Genomic DNA, 16,379 nt, shown 5'->3' with positions numbered 1-16,379 from the left:
ATCATTCAAATATCTATAAAGTGTTACCACCAAATTGAACAAATAATTAGGATTAATTCAAGTTATAGCCATTAAACATTGATTTTTGATTGATGCATATGATGCAGTATCTAGTATTTCCCTTTTAACATTAATTAATTTTTATCAGGAGGAATTATAAACGATGCATCAAGAAAACATATGAATCGTTACACCACAAATACAGTTCCAAAAACATTATTTCTACATGATCATTTTCCAACTTTTCTTTATTCCTTAAAATTTAAGGCTCTGTTCTGATTGGCTGCCCTCTACTTTGCTTCATTTTCAAGTTTTGAGTAATGAAAATAACATATTAACAATACATCTACTTAATGTAAGTAATGTATCAACAGAACATCTACAAGACATTTACTTCACTGTATTCAGATGCTTCACTGCTGCTACTTCACTGATGTGTTGTTGATGTGTTACTGATAATCTGTTAAGAGTTAAGAATTTATTAATCATCTACAAAGGACCACTCCAAATAAAGTGTTACCAAAATTTTAAAACTTGAGAATATGAGAATATCACAAATATTTGTTGAAATATTACATGTATTTATTTAAATATCACATACATTTGTTTGCACAAGTTTGTTTTGCTAACAAGCCAAATTGGTAACACTTTTTTTGGAAAATAAAATTTTAAAACTTTCACTTTTTAAAAACTTACCTACTACATCAAATTAGTGAGGATATTTCAGTTTTCCATGATATGGTCACTTTAACTCTATCTGGTCTTTCGGTTTACTAAACTGTGTTGATGTAACAGATTTTATTCATGTGGAAGTGAGGCACACACTGCAATCAAGCAAATTTAATGTAGTTCTGTTTTTCACTGCAGTCTTTTCTGACCTCTATGTTGAGCAGCCAGGACTGCAGGTTGGCTACAGCCTCTTCTCCCAGAGCCAGGTTCCAGATGACCACATACAGAGCCTTATCCGTGAAGAAACACTGGTTTACGGTGGACATGCTGGCCGGACCTCCAATGTCCCACACGTTGAAGGACACAGAATCGACCTGTTGGCATCAGAGTGAGAACTGCTGTTAAAACATCACAACTTACAGTACTTTCTTTCAGAGGTGGACAGTATGGTGAAAAACTTTCAATGATACTTTCCATTACACAATATCTCTCATGATATTTAATAAAAATAATAAACTGAAAATGGAAACATTAATATATTAACACAAAGCACATTTTAACCACTTTTTTGCTGTATTGACAAACGTATTAAATCAAGAAATCACTGTATTTCTGAATTTTGCACATCGTTACACATGATATTATAATTCACTGTCTGCAAAAATAAAGCACTTAAAGGGGAATTCCACAGATTTTGCAAAGGTTTTGCATAATTCTGTTGTTGCAGTGTAAATAAAGTCATTCAGAGTGATTTGATGTGAAACGGTTCATTGTAGAGAAACTTACAGACTCTGATTTCTTTACAGTGGTGCTGATAGGAACCAGGGGTCAACTTGACTACAACACAAGTATAGCATGTTATTTACTATCCAAAACCACCAGTGAACCTACACATGTCTTCTGAGTTTTTATATGGAATGTTGATGAAGGTAAAATAGTGGAAAATCTGAAAAAGTAAGTTTCCTTTGGAGACTATTTGCCTTACAATGCACTATAAAGGGGTCTCCGCCATGAATGGTTTAAAATAAACGAATTAACAAGACGTTTTAGGACAAAACTTGATCATCAAACTCTCATAAAATAATGTCTCAGGGATCAGGCAGTGTATTCGTAATGATTTGATGTAATAACTTTCTGTGAGGGAGCTTTAAGAGGTGGACATCTGGTTCCTATCACCACCACTGTGAACAATTCTGACTCAGTAAGTTTCTCTAGAACTCATTTCACACCAAACCACTCTGAATGACTTTCTTAACCATTTAATTATGTAGAAATTCTGAAATTTAGATGGAGTTCCCCTTTAAGACAGAACAAGAGGAAAAATCAAACAACTGGAGAATAAAATGACATTATAGCCTACAGTCTGACATTCAACCGCTTATGCTGTTACTATATACTGGTTGTTGTTATTTACAGGCTGCCTATGAAAGTCTTTTTATGATACATGCAGTTGTTCAGTGTTCCAGAAGTACTGATGATAATCATAACCATGATAATCATTTATCACCACATCACTTCTCCTTCCTTGCAGTAAAATTATGATGAAACCACAGTTAGGTGAATAAAAAGGCAGGGTGAAGATGTGTGTGTATTTTGGTTCTAAAAGAGATTCATTTAAGGTTGGATATTTATGAGATGAGCACTGTTTACAGGAGAGTCTGATTTCCAGCAAACAGGAGGTTCAGCAGCTGCTGCCAGTTTGGACTCAAAGACACAGTCTTTCTTTCAAGCTAAACTGTAACTCATCATGTTACGTAATTTGGAAGCCGGGGGAGAAAGCCTAAAGACGCATTCTCTCAGCTAACACTCAGGGCACTGTGGGGAACACATGGGCACAATTTTCTGGGAAAATGGCCGACCTCCCTGTTAAAGATCAGTGAATCTACTTAAATGTAAGTGACACTATTAAAGCCAACATGATGAGTAAATGGCAGAAAGGCAGCAGTAGGATTAGTTATCACAGCTGGCTGGGCTGAAGGGCGAGACAGAGATTGTCTCTGGGGTTTTGCGAGGCTTGTGTGTGTGTCATTGTATATTTTCAAGATAAAAATGTAGTCTGTAGTAAAAGCAAATAAAGATGGGGCGATAGGGCTGAAAAAAGCAGCCTATATATATATATATATATATATATATATATATATCTACTATACATATCGTTGTTGTCGGAAGAAAACCTTATATCTCCAAAATATAAGTAACTTTATAGGAAAATGAAAAAACCTACTTAACTTTTAATGTAAGTCAATGGAAACTGACTTTTTTTTCATATCATTTTGGGCCATTCTTTTGGACCATTCTTCGTGAAATTTACACACAATGTAAAGAGTATTTTCAAATTACAAATTTCAAATTTCAAATGTAAAGGCATTTTCAAATTATGGCACAAACTGAAAAACGACAAAAATGGCGATACAAGGTTTTCTTCCGACAGCAGCGATATATGTGTGTATATATATATATATATATATATATATATATATATATATATATATATATATATAATTAGATTGGTGTAAAGGAGGGGAGTGGTGTAAAGCATGCCACCACTGGTCTCTGGAGCAGTGGAAATGCATTCTGTGGAGTGATGAATCACGTTTCTCTATCTGGCACTCTGATTTTACCGATTGCCAGGAGAACGTTAGCTTCCTGACTGCATTGTGCCAACTGTAAAGTTTGGTGGAGGAGGGATAATGATATGGGGTTGTTTATTGGGGTTGGTCTAAGGGAAACCTTAATGCTTCAGCAGACCAAGACATTTTGGACAATTGTACACTTCCAACTTTGTGGGAACAGTTTGGGGAAGGCCCTTGTCTGTTCCAGCATGACTGAGCCCCAGTGCACAAAGCAAAGTCCATAAAGGCATGACTGGGTGAGTTTGGTGAGGAAGAACTTGACTGACCCGCACAGAGCCCTGACCTCAACCCCATCCATCACCTTTGGGATGAAGTAGAATGAAATTAGTGTCAATGAGGTCCTGAAAATTTGACATTACATTTAGTTGTAAAAGCATCTGTGCAATTTTCTGTTAAATAAATGTTTTCTGCTACTTAAAAAATGAATGACGTACTTAATGGCTTTTTGAGTGGAAAGTAAATAAATATAAAGTGGTCTCTTTTTTGCATTTTGATTTTCATTATTACAAAATACACAGGACATGACGCCCTTTATTGGTAAAAAACAAACCATATTTTCTGGATGGGAGCTTGTACTGATTCTAAAAAAGGTTCGACTGCACAATAAACCAAACATTCTCTCATTTTGGGAGAGCGGGAAAAGGCATTTGGATAAGTCAGTCAGTCTTTGACTCAGGGCCCTTTGAGAGGAAGCTGAGTAGATTCATACCGGGAAACTGAATGAGACCACCGCCAGTGCAGGGGCCAAAGGTCAACTGCAACAGTGGAAAATACTGCTGCTATTCATTTAAATGACTTGCAGTCAACAGCAGGTCTAACAGCTTTGCTTTTGCAACCGAGTAAAAAGATGATGGCAAAACAGTATTTCTGCTGTGTCACCTTTTAAAACCGCAGTAAATACAGAGGGACAGTAAACACAGAGTCAGACCTCTCACTGAAAATGAAGGATTTCTGAAAGGCTCCTTAAACTAAAGGAGCTCTGACTTTTCATGTTTGTTTGCAGAAGATTGAGAGCATTAAGAAACTGTGCTAAAGCAAATATAAAAGTGTAAAGAGACTCTACTGTGGATTTAATTTCACTTCCTCTACAGCAGCAGTAGCAGAATAAATAAGAATGAAATTAAAGTTTCATGCTGTGCAATAAAACCCCAGCTAAGACCACAAGCCTATTAGTACAGAATGCAAATACGTAATAAACTTCGTAAACAACCATTTAATTAAACAAGTGGGTGTCTCTCCAACTGCAGGGGCTTTTAGGTCCTGGATATATGTTCACATTTATAGCATAATACAGAAAATATCTTATTAGTGTCACAGTCACATTCAAAATTGCTAAATGTAACAAGATTCATTACATGTATTTTGGGGTCAAAATGCCAGTTTTATACTGTGACTTTTATCTTTAAATTGGCAAAAATAAGATGCTGAATAACTTTTCAGTTAAAATTGTATTGTATAAAAGTCATATCAACACTTATTTGAATAAATACTGTTGCTGATCAGTTATTTAGGTCACTTTTTTAAATAAATATGTCTATCCTGCATTTACATGTCCTTGCCGCAACACTGACCAAGTGACCTACAATGAAATTTGTTTCAGAGCCAAACAAACCTACTTTTAAACAGAAAGTTCTTAACAAAAGTGTGAGAAACCGCATCTAGGTGGTCCTGGATTCAGACAAACATACCCAGCTGTCACTGTGTCTTAAGATGTCTTGACAGTATTTATAAGATGTCTTGAGACATTTTCTTATGCCAAGACATCTCAAGAACGTCTTAAGACGTAAGAGTGAAGACACTGTCTTTGTCTTGAGACATGAAAGTTAACGTCTTAAGACAAAGAAGTAATTATTTTGTGTGTCTTGAAGATGGGGCATGACTTAAGATATCACTTTGTCTTAAGACACAGAGGTGTTGTGTCTTAAGACAGTTCAGTTGAGCCCAAAGAGTGGTCCATTACAAAAAGTCCTGTGGTATGAGTGTGGTATTCCTGTGGTACTGCCAAACTGAAAATTACAACAGAGGATTACCACAGCACTGCCTAATGTACAATATAATGAGAATATAACAAGTATGTCCTCAAGAAACAGCCTGCTGTAATCTTATGGTTTTTGTGTGATATTACTACAAGAACATTCACTAAGTTTTTACTTGCTGTACTTTTGTGATTCTTTTTTTTTTTTGGATGTTTTGTTTTTTGATTATTGCTGAAATGTGTTTACAGTAGCAAAAGAGCAAAAGAAAAAATCAATTCTTAAACCATTTACCTTACCTTAAAATGTTTAAACTCGTTTCCTTATATCATTGAAGTTCATGGCAGAATAACTTTTAATTTATCTCCATTGGTAAATGTTACAATCACAGTCAGTCACAGCCTTTTGCTCATTTGCAGAAAACATGCTATGATTAACACAACATTGATCTATTTTCAAATGTACAATTGTAACCAGAGACAACAAGCTAGGAACCAAGATAAAACATCTTTTGAGCTAATAGGAAGTAAATGTACTTAACAGCTAACCTGGGTACTTTAGAGATCACACACCACCAAAACTTAATGCAAAAAAAGCACTTGGTTCACTCTCTTCAACATCTACACTTCTGTTTATTTTCTTAAGCAGATCAGGGCTGCCCACAGTTAGACCATTAGGACTTTAAATTTGGCCCAACAGAAAGAGAGAACAAACTTTTTATATACTGTATATAACTTTCAAAATTATTATCTCCAGGTATTTGGAAAACACAAACAATAATAAACAAATGTATTTGAGTAGTAAAATAAAGACCTATAAAACCGCACAGTTCATTCAGAGGAGCGAACCAGAAAAAAAAAAATCTATGGGAGGACAAACAAAAGACTGGCGGGAGTTTCAGTCCAATCAGAGCGCGGGACTCCGCCTCTTGGACGTTCGGTTTTGAAGCGCGAGCGCTCTATTGGGACCGTTCTGCCTTTTAAAGCCAAGCGCGACCGTTACAGCCGTTTACAGTGAGCGAGTCTCTCAGGTCTCTAATAAGACAGCGCCGCCTGCCAGGTGACGCTTTCAGCTCCCCAAAACGAGGATTTTCAGCTACGTAGTTAGCTAACGCTAACTAGCTGACTGGATCGAGTGGAGTGGCGACTGGAGTTACGACTGCAACGGTCAGAATCTGCTTTTAAAAGGTGAGTAGTGACAAAATGAGATAAGCAGCCTCACTAACAGTCAGCTGGAGTAAACATTTTTTTCTGTATTTCTGGGTCATAATTGAGGGGTTCTTTGCATGATGAAGAGGTTCTAAAGATTGGAGAATGTGCCGTAGACTGTTGTATGTAGAACGTTTTTGAAAAGGGTGCCGTATAGCACCAAAAGGGGTTCTTCTACTGTTACGATATCAAGCTTGTTACTGTAGAACGACTCTTTTTGGTGCTTCACAGAACCATTTTCATAAAGATTCTGAAGAGCCCTGTTACAATGTAAAGAACGTTTTAATCATGCCAAGGGTTCTTTCAGTGTTCATAGTTCTATAAAGAACCATTTTCTTTACCAAACTCTACCCTTAGTAATTAGTAAACAAAATGAGGTAAGCAGCACCGCACTGTAAACATACCGCCCAGCTTCAGCTCTGCACAGCTGTCTCACCCCAGCAGCGCACTGTAACCATACCGCCCAGCTTCAGCTCTGTACAGCTGTCTCACCCCAGCAGCGCACTGTAAACATACCGCCCAGCTTCAGCTCTGCACAGCTGTCTCACCCCAGCAGCGCACTGTAACCATACTGACTGCCCAGCTTCAGCTCTGTACAGCTGTCTCATCCCAGCAGCGCACTGTAAACATACCGCCCAGCTTCAGCTCTGCACAGCTGTCTCACCCCAGCAGCGCACTGTAACCATACTGACTGCCCAGCTTCAGCTCTGTACAGCTGTCTCATCCCAGCAGCGCACTGTAAACATACCGCCCAGCTTCAGCTCTGCACAGCTGTCTCACCCCAGCAGCGCACTGTAACCATACTGACTGCCCAGCTTCAGCTCTGTACAGCTGTCTCACCCCAGCAGCGCACTGTAAACATACCGCCCAGCTTCAGCTCTGTACAGCTGTCTCACCCCAGCAGCGCACTGTAAACATACTGCCCAGCTTCAGCTCTGCACAGCTGTCTCATCCCAGCAGCGCACTGTAAACATACTGCCCAGCTTCAGCTCTGCACAGCTGTCTCATCCCAGCAGCGCACTGTAAACATACTGCCCAGCTTCAGCTCTGCACAGCTGTCTCATCCCAGCAGCGCACTGTAAACATACTGCCCAGCTTCAGCTCTGTATAGCTGTCTCATCCCAGCAGCGCACTGTAAACATACTGCCCAGCTTCAGCTCTGCACAGCTGTCTCATCCCAGCAGCGCACTGTAACCATACTGACCGCCCAGCTTCAGCTCTGTACAGCTGTCTCACCCCAGCAGCGCACTGTAACCATACTGACCGCCCAGCTTCAGCTCTGTACAGCTGTCTCATCCCAGCACCGCACTGTAAACATACCGCCCAGCTTCAGCTCTGTACAGCTGTCTCATCCCAGCAGCGCACTGTAACCATACTGACCGCCCAGCTTCAGCTCTGTACAGCTGTCTCACCCCAGCAGCGCACTGTAACCATACTGACCGCCCAGCTTCAGCTCTGTACAGCTGTCTCACCCCAGCAGCGCACTGTAACCATACTGACCGCCCAGCTTCAGCTCTGTACAGCTGTCTCATCCCAGCAGCGCACAGTAAACTTACCGCCCAGCTTCAGCTCTGTACAGCTGTCTCACCCCAGCGGCGCACTGTAACCATAGCGACCGCCCAGCTTCAGCTCTGTACAGCTGTCTCACCCCAGGAGCGCACTGTAACCATACTGACCGCTCAGCTTCAGCTCCGTACAACTGTCTCATCCCAGCACCGCACTGTAAACATACCGCCCAGCTTCAGCTCCGTACAGCTGTCTGATCCCAGCAGCGCACTGTAAACATACCGCCCAGCTTCAGCTCTGTACAGCTGTCTCATCCACCAGTGCAGCCATGGACACTCATAAGGTTTGGAGGATGGACAGGTGTTACACTAGTGTGCAGCTGAATCAGTCAGTTGAAGCATTTAGGTAGCTGGAACACATGAAAGGCTGCCTCAGAATTAAATCTAAAATTGATCACAGTGCAGCAGGATTAGCACACTGAACAATACAACAGTGACACTGAACGTAGTCCGTCAGTCTGTGTAGTTCAGAGAGGGTAGTAATAATCTTAATTTGCTTGGTTACATTTAGTCTGGTAGCATCTTGGTGAATTTGTACTTTCCAGAATATTTTTAAAAGATATTATTTGTGCTTTAGATTAATAATCTATGTTTTACTCGGCTACATTTTAGTCAGTAATATATAATGACCAGTTTGTTTTGTGTTTACGTTCATTGTTATGCTTTGCTGTTGTTGTTTTGCTGCATTTACCTCATGTTTTGTTTTAGATGTTTCTCATCGGAAATCATCTGAAGCTGAGCAACTGGTGAGACTCAAATTTTAATTTTTTAAATAAAACTATATGAATGTCAGACAGATGTTTAGATTTGGTGGCTATTCCAAACAAATATTTTTCATGAAGTATTTATTGTAATACAGAAGAGCAGAATGTTTAGGTAAAGCTGGGTTACAGTACTCAAATATCTGCGCTTTGTTCATTCAATTTATTAATATGTTATTTGCCATTACAGCTGTGTTCAAAATATCGATATGGCAATATCACCAACACTGTATGAATATTTATGAATTTACTTCTTCACGGTGCTTTAATGTGTAATACTGCAAGTCTCAGAGCGCTACAATTTATAGCATACAGCATGTGGTAAACATGCTGTAATAGAGTTTAGCTCTAATTAATAATCATTTCATGTAATAATTCTCTGTGAGAGAGATTAGAGGCATTGAACTCTTCAAACGTCTGGTTCTTGTCACTGCCACTGTGAACAACTCTGACTCTAAGTTTTTCCACAGTGGAACATTTCATATCAGGCTACTTTTTTGCATCTTAATGATGAAGTTGTGCAGAAAAAAATGTGTAATTCTCCTTTAACACAGCTTTTAACAGATACAGATATCAGTACTAAGCTCACACCTGCGTCAACTGCAAATGATCATTTCTGTTACGTGTTGACTTTGGCATGTTAGAGGATGAAAACAATAGAATTGTGAATTATCTAATCAGTTATGTTCCTTCCAAAGGAACATCCTCTCTTTAGGCCTCATCCAGTATGGTGGCAGCCCATATCATTCTCAACACTCAACTGTGCTCCTACCCAAGTGGCCTCATCTTGATGCTTCTTTTATCACACTGAACATCACTGCCTGAGCATCAGCTGTGCTTGTGAGCTGGGTGCCACACTGGAGTTCATGCATAGGTATTATTTAAAGCCTTGTCACATTTCTTTGTGTACTGAATGCTTGAGTCAATTTTAGATGAGTAAAAGTATGTATACTGTATAATGTATACATTATATATTACTTATAAAGGGAAGATATATTATAAAGGGCTTTCCCTTTCATTTAGTGTGTTATGTAGCTTTTTGTGCATGTAAATGCAAAGATACAAAGCTGAAAGTTCAAGCCAGAGGGAGAAACTCTCTCCCACAGAAACCACTTTTCTTAGCTGCCTGAGAGCTATTTTCCTTTGTTACAAGATGATGTAATCCCAGTTTTTGGAAAACTGAAGCTTGTAAATATATTATAGTAGATCCCAAAAATAAAATTATGAACATTGGAAATTAGCATAATAGGTCCCCTTTAAATTCAGCCTGCTTGTGTATGCAGATCCAAAAGTAATTTCAAATTTATTGTCTTAAAATTGATTTTTTAACAGATGCATGTTCCTCATATCTCTGACAAAGAAGACTAACACTGAGAAAAAACAGAGGAAGAAGCGATGGGCTGTGAATCTGACAGTTCTCTCACTCATCACGGATTTAACTCTAAAAGGAGAGATCGGTAACATTAGCAGTGTGACATCAGTAATGTTAGTGTTCAGGCATTATGGCATGGACATATGCACACTGAGTTATCTGTGTCCTGTTTCCTGTGTCCACACATGTCCACATAAAGTGTCAGCTTGGCTCTATTCCAGCTACCAGCACATCTGAGTCTGGTATTAATTGTTTGACAGCTGATCATTATCTGGCTCAGGTATGTTAGGAGTGCTGCTGGGGTTCAGTTTTTCTTTTCAGTCCATATGAATTTGTCTTAAAATTGTTTCCCATCATTTATAATTGTTCATAGTACTACGTTGCTAATAACTTTAGCATAACTTATATACGGAGTAACAGCAGACCTGGAACTGTCTATTTATTGCAGTATATTCCAAATTTCTACTCAAAGTCAGTTAACATGTTTTTCCTTGTCTGTAGAACATATCAAGTGTGATGACGCTATTGTACTATGCATATACACAGTTGTAAATGGTGGGGGATCTTTTGATTGAAAAAAGCAAGCTTAACCTTTTCAGAAGGCAGCAACCATTTCAGAATGGCCACTGTTTGTATTTGTTTTCCTGTAATATTGAAAAAAAGAGTTCTTATTTCCCTAGGTTTCAATTATATATTTATTTTCTGAGGCATGGCTCTATATAGAACCATTTTCTTTACTAAAGAACCCTTGAAGAACCATCTTTTTTAAGAGTGTAGACTTCTAAGGTGGAATATACTTTGAATATTTCACCAGCAGTGCTAGCATTGCTAAAAAGGAGTGAAAGTTAACAGGTATTTGGTAGCTTATGCTAAACAGCCCTATTAACTTCTACACAGTATTAGGCAAGTTATCATATTTTGTAGGGAACTATTCTTACAGTTCACACCAATGAATGCAAAAATACATCAGAGTATCTGCATTTAAAAGTCCAACAAATCAAATGCACACCATTTTCTCATTACTCCAGACAGAGTGAAGCACTCAAGACATGTTTGGTTTGCAAATTTTGCTTCTTTAGTTTTTAAGTGAAGCCACGAGACTAACATAATAGATGATTTTGGGTGACTAAAGCTGTGTCCCAGTGCGACTAGCCTGTCCCATTTCGAAGGCTCCTTCATTTGTAGCCGAGAAATGTGTCCTTCTTTTCCATGGCAATGAAGGATCCAACGGATAGATCCTTCGTCAGCCAGCATATCCCGAGGTTCACCGCATGCCGGCATGGATTCAAGAACATGGCGGCGTCAGCAGAGGAGTGTACGGCGGCTGAGGAGACACTTTAAATGTAATTGTTGGGTTGAGTCAAATAGCTAACAATACAAATGATAAAAAAGCCAACGTGGTCTGAAGCAGAACTTACGCTGACATTTCATTTTGTTTTAGGGAGCAAAGAGCAGACAGAGAGAAGCATCTCCAGCTCTAATAAATGAAAAAAAAGGCTCCATCTTTAAAGAACTTGACAGGAGAGGCGTTTCGTGACACAGCGGTAAGGGCGGGACCAGCGGTGCTGTGATGCAAACAGCAAATCCGCCATACAGCAGACCGTCTCATTTCGGTTCAGCCTTCACAGGTCTACGCAGCCTTCGAAGGACACACCTTTCTAGGCCGTGTCCCAAGTAATGGAAGTTTATAGGATACACCTATAGCCTTCCATTACTTGTTAGCAACAACAGCCTCGAACCTCCAGTGCTGAATTAAAGAAGCAAACTTTAGACTTCAAACATGTTTTAACTGTGCATGATTTGGGGTGAAGTGACTTTGATTTTTCATGGAATCTTTCCTTTAAGAGGTTTCAGAATACATAAATGAAAATAGACAATGGCTACACTGTCTCTCCTCCAGTCATATGAGCTGCTCATTAACATACATGAATTCTGAAGTGTGAGTATGTGTGTTGGTTCTTACGCCGGTTTTGACCCCGCTGGGCCGCTCCAGCTCCCAGGTGGATGTGCGAACGCTGTGCTCCGAGGACAGGAATGAGGAGGATTTTCCGGTCTGAAGGCCCTCCAGCAGAGCGCTCTTGCCCTGCCGTGGTGGCCCCACCACCATCAGCTTCAGCAGCCTGCACGCCTCCGCCCGCCGCAGCTCCGCACGCAGAAAAGCCAGCACCGCCGCCGGCCCTGACGCACACACACACACGCAGGAGAGAGCGTCAGAGCCAACACACACGTACAGACTGGACTCGGGCTACAATAACAACACAATCAGAGCACAGCAAAAACAAAAAAACAAATGTTCTAATTTATAAAAGGAAAAAAAACAAACACAATTTAGATAAAAACAAAGTCACTTAGTTTGATATGATGGTTTGATATGAAAGAGAAACTTACAAAGCTTAATAAGAAAGTTTGCTCACAGAATTACAGTTACAAATTCTCCGCCTGACATTGTCCAGTTGCATTTAATAGATATTTAGCTAAATGTTACTTTAAGACAGACTGAGCATCTACAAAGCATCTACAGTGGACCATCAAAATATAAGGCTACCAAAAAACACGTGAAGAAGATATATGTAGGTTCGCTGGTCATTTTTTAGTAAATAAAACGGCTACATTTGTGTTGTAGACATCATGACCCCAGGTTCATATCACCACCTCAGAGCTGGCAAGTTCCTTTACAAGAACCCGTTTTACATCAAACCACTCCGGACAACATAATTCACATATCAACAAGTAGAAGTTGGTTGATCATTTTCTGAAGTAATCAAACACATTCAGTGATGTTGAGGTCTGGGCTCTGGGGTGGTCAGTCCATTGTTCAGCTTCTTTGTTTGATGTGTCCGTCTCCTTTTCTCAGTGAGGTTCTTCTTGACAGCTTCACATCCTTTCAGACCCATAGCGCTGAGTTGTCTTCTCACAGTGGAAGGATGGACAGAAACACCTGTGAATGCTTTCAGATCTGAAGCAGCTTGATTTTCTCCTCTCTCTCAAAGACGAAAGCTTTGAGTATCGGAGATGTTTCTAATTTTCCTTTGACTTTTTCTGTCCTTATTCAAGCGGATTATCTCATATCTAATCTCAGAAATATCCCCTGGAAAGTGAATATCTTGTAGTTACCAGCCGTTTTGACTGGAAATTGGAAAAATGAAGTGTGGTCCCTGGTCTTCTGTTCTCTGATGTCTAATGACCCTCCATTCTGTTTGCCACATCCGGTCCTCCAGTGTGTAACCTTAAAGTGAGTCTGTGGATGTCTTTTCAAGGCTCTCATCTTATGGTTTGAACACTCTCTGATTAGAGAAATCTGATGAAGCTGGCATTTTAAAATGTGAAGGAGCTCATCGGCACCAGCTGCTCACTGACACACTGCCACTGACAACATACACCAGCCTTCAGGGTGTGTTGAGATTGAGTTAATCTAACAGATGTAGGTCAGTGAGTGTGTGTGAGTGTGTGAGTGTGTGTGTGTGTGTGTGTGTGTGTGGTAGATGCGTGCATGTGTGAGAAACAAATTTTACCAAGACCTTGCGTGCCTGTTGAACTTTGTTTGTAAAACACCACACATATTCAAACTAATTCACTTTTATGTCCAGCTCCAGCTGGACCGCCACTCGATAACTGACTCATAAAATAAAAAAGAAAAAAAAAATTAAATGTAATATTTGAACACTGCATGGAGAAGATATGAAAACAAATCCGAGCTAATATGGTCACTGAAAGTAGATGTAGCGTTGGTGTTGTACCATCCTTGCGGACGTCTGCAGGGACGTTGGTGATGTTCAGCTCCTCAATGTCCAGCTGCCAGAGGTTGGAGAGCTGGCCAAGCTCAGCAGGAAGATCCTGGATACCTGGATTACTGCAGAAAGCAAAGCAAACCAGGTTACTAAAATAGTGCCACCTCGAATGTTAATGTTTCCAAACTATAAATGGAAGTTACAGGTCATTAATTAGCATCTCATTCGTATCACTGCAATTCAAAAGCCATTACTACAAAGAAAAAGTAACATATTTACCTGATTTAAATATTGATATAATTTTCACATTGAAAAAAAGTACATAAATACAGAAAAGTATTATGGCCAAAGAAAATAAACTGCACAACAAAACAGTAGCACTGCATTTAAATGCTGCTGCTACACCTGCACCAAAATGCATAACATCATAATTAAGCTTGACTCACTGTACAAATAACCAACTGCATCTTTCTTTCGATGTTAAAGGGGAACTCCACTGATTTTTTCAGAATTTTTACATAATTAAATGATTAAGGTGTAAAAAAAAATAGTCATTCAGAGTGGTTTAGTGTAAAATGCTCTGTTCTAAAGAAACGTACAGAGTCAGAATTGTTACTGTGGTAGTGATAGGAACCAGACGTCCACCTCTAAAAGCTACATGACCCTAAGTTATTACATGAAATGGTTATGAATATGCTTTGAGATAAGAATGTATGTACGTTAAAGGGTCCATATCCTACATTTTGTTTTTGTTACTGTGCCTTTAAGGCTGATATAAGATTAAGTAGTTCTGTCCTTTCTGGCTGCCCTCATTCAATGTAAATGGGCATTGCCTTCTGCTGAAGGCCAAATAGGTGGATATATGTAAATGAGCTGGTTCTCATGACATCATACAAAAAAATGAAATCAAAATGGGCTGTTTTTGCAGCACAGTTTTCATATATGGACTGTATGGACTAGTAGTGGGGTCTACATTTTGGAACTATATTTACACATCACTTTACAAACCGATCTTCAAAATGTCTACATGATTAAATAGTTAAGATGTAAACAAAGTCATTCAGAGTGGTTTGGTGTGAAATGCTCTGTTCTAGAGAAACCACGATCATTTCATATGATCACTTCAGCAAAGCAAATACAAATATACAGTGTAAACAAAACCTTATACTATGTTCCTGATCACCTTTTAAACTGCGGTGAGTGATGGCTCTACTCTACACCTACAAAACTACATCTCCCACAGTTCCATGCTGCAACTATAACTCACTTGGACAGATAGAGCTCTGAGAGGTTTTTGAGGGCGCACACGGACAGAGGCACACACTCCAGCTGGTTGTCGTTCAGGAAGAGCACTTCCAGTGAATCCCGCAAAATTTCAGGAAACTGGACGGGACAGGCTGCCAGGAGAGCACAGGAGAGTTAGCATAACCGCACGCTCTGCAGCAGCACACTGATCCACAGCCATAGAAGGGCATGGCAGAGAGGCTGTGGTATTGAATGGAAGGAAAGAATACTTCTCCCGTGACTGAGCTGCCTAAAGCTAACATTAGTGCCTGAAGAGAAGACGATGGAAACTTGAAATTCGGTGTTGAAGGCTGTTGCTAATGCCATACTTCAAGGCAAATGCGGCTTTGTTTAAGTAGTAGCCTAAAACAGAGGTCAAATCACATGTCTGATTACCACATCCCATGACTCACGGCCATGATCCTAAAGCTGCGTCCGAAATTGCGTCCTTGTACTGTGAGTGCCGGGCCAAAATAGTTAGCCAGAAAGATTAAGATGTCTGTACCGTAGTGTTTATCATGCAATGTGAACTGTGCAAACACTGGAGACTAATTCTATGGCTTCTGAGGTAGCCGGTCAACTTTGAGCGCAGACGCAGTTAAAGAGGTTTTAAAAGATGAATATCTTAATGACAGAGCATATGATCACTTCTGGACCATTTCTATTGATCCGTTCATGATGAAACGTTCACACAATGTTAAGGTCAGCTGGCCTTATGAGATTTTGATATGACTGCAATGATATGTTTTGTCGACATAATGCAAGATGCTCACAGAACGTTTACTATTAAAAGAACATGCTGGCTAAAGCAGGGGTCAGCAACATGAGGCTCTGGAGCCATTTGCGGCTCTTTTACCGCCCTGTTGCAGCTTCACAGCAGAATTAGATTTTTAGGTAAAAATAAAATAATCCTCCTCTGCAGTAAAAAGAAACTCTGCTGATCGTTCAACACAGTTTTAACAATAAATGGTCTTAAAGTTAGTTAATGTATAACTGCTAATTCACTCTTTTACCCTGAAGATCGCCGTGCAGACTGCTGGTCACCATAGCAACGCACACAACAGTCTCATCTAGCTAGTAGCTAACGAAAAGGCATAGAGAAAGATTTAAGACAAACATCGATATTTGGAGATGAATGGACTTATTTACATATATTATCACTCCAGCTGGTTTCCTAATATGTTTA

The 16,379-nt window shown here is 39.7% G+C and overlaps 1 protein-coding gene across 1 annotated transcript in view; it reads right to left on the bottom strand.

Annotated features, from left to right (window-relative positions):
- Positions 1 to 16,379, bottom strand: part of lrrk1 (leucine-rich repeat kinase 1) — a 154,784-nt gene that overhangs the window by 70,167 nt on the left and 68,238 nt on the right. The window contains exons 13-16 of the mRNA XM_036586228.1: positions 15,177 to 15,306; positions 13,919 to 14,031; positions 12,145 to 12,359; positions 879 to 1,043 (exon numbers count right to left, since the gene is read on the bottom strand). Coding sequence (XP_036442121.1) covers positions 879 to 1,043; positions 12,145 to 12,359; positions 13,919 to 14,031; positions 15,177 to 15,306 — 623 coding nt within the window. The remainder of the gene's footprint in view (positions 1 to 878; positions 1,044 to 12,144; positions 12,360 to 13,918; positions 14,032 to 15,176; positions 15,307 to 16,379) is intronic.

Source organism: Colossoma macropomum, unplaced genomic scaffold (assembly GCF_904425465.1).
Source record: "Colossoma macropomum unplaced genomic scaffold, Colossoma_macropomum, whole genome shotgun sequence".
NCBI classification, from domain to species: domain Eukaryota; kingdom Metazoa; phylum Chordata; class Actinopteri; order Characiformes; family Serrasalmidae; genus Colossoma; species Colossoma macropomum.
This window is presented reverse-complemented; position numbering and strand designations above follow the sequence as displayed.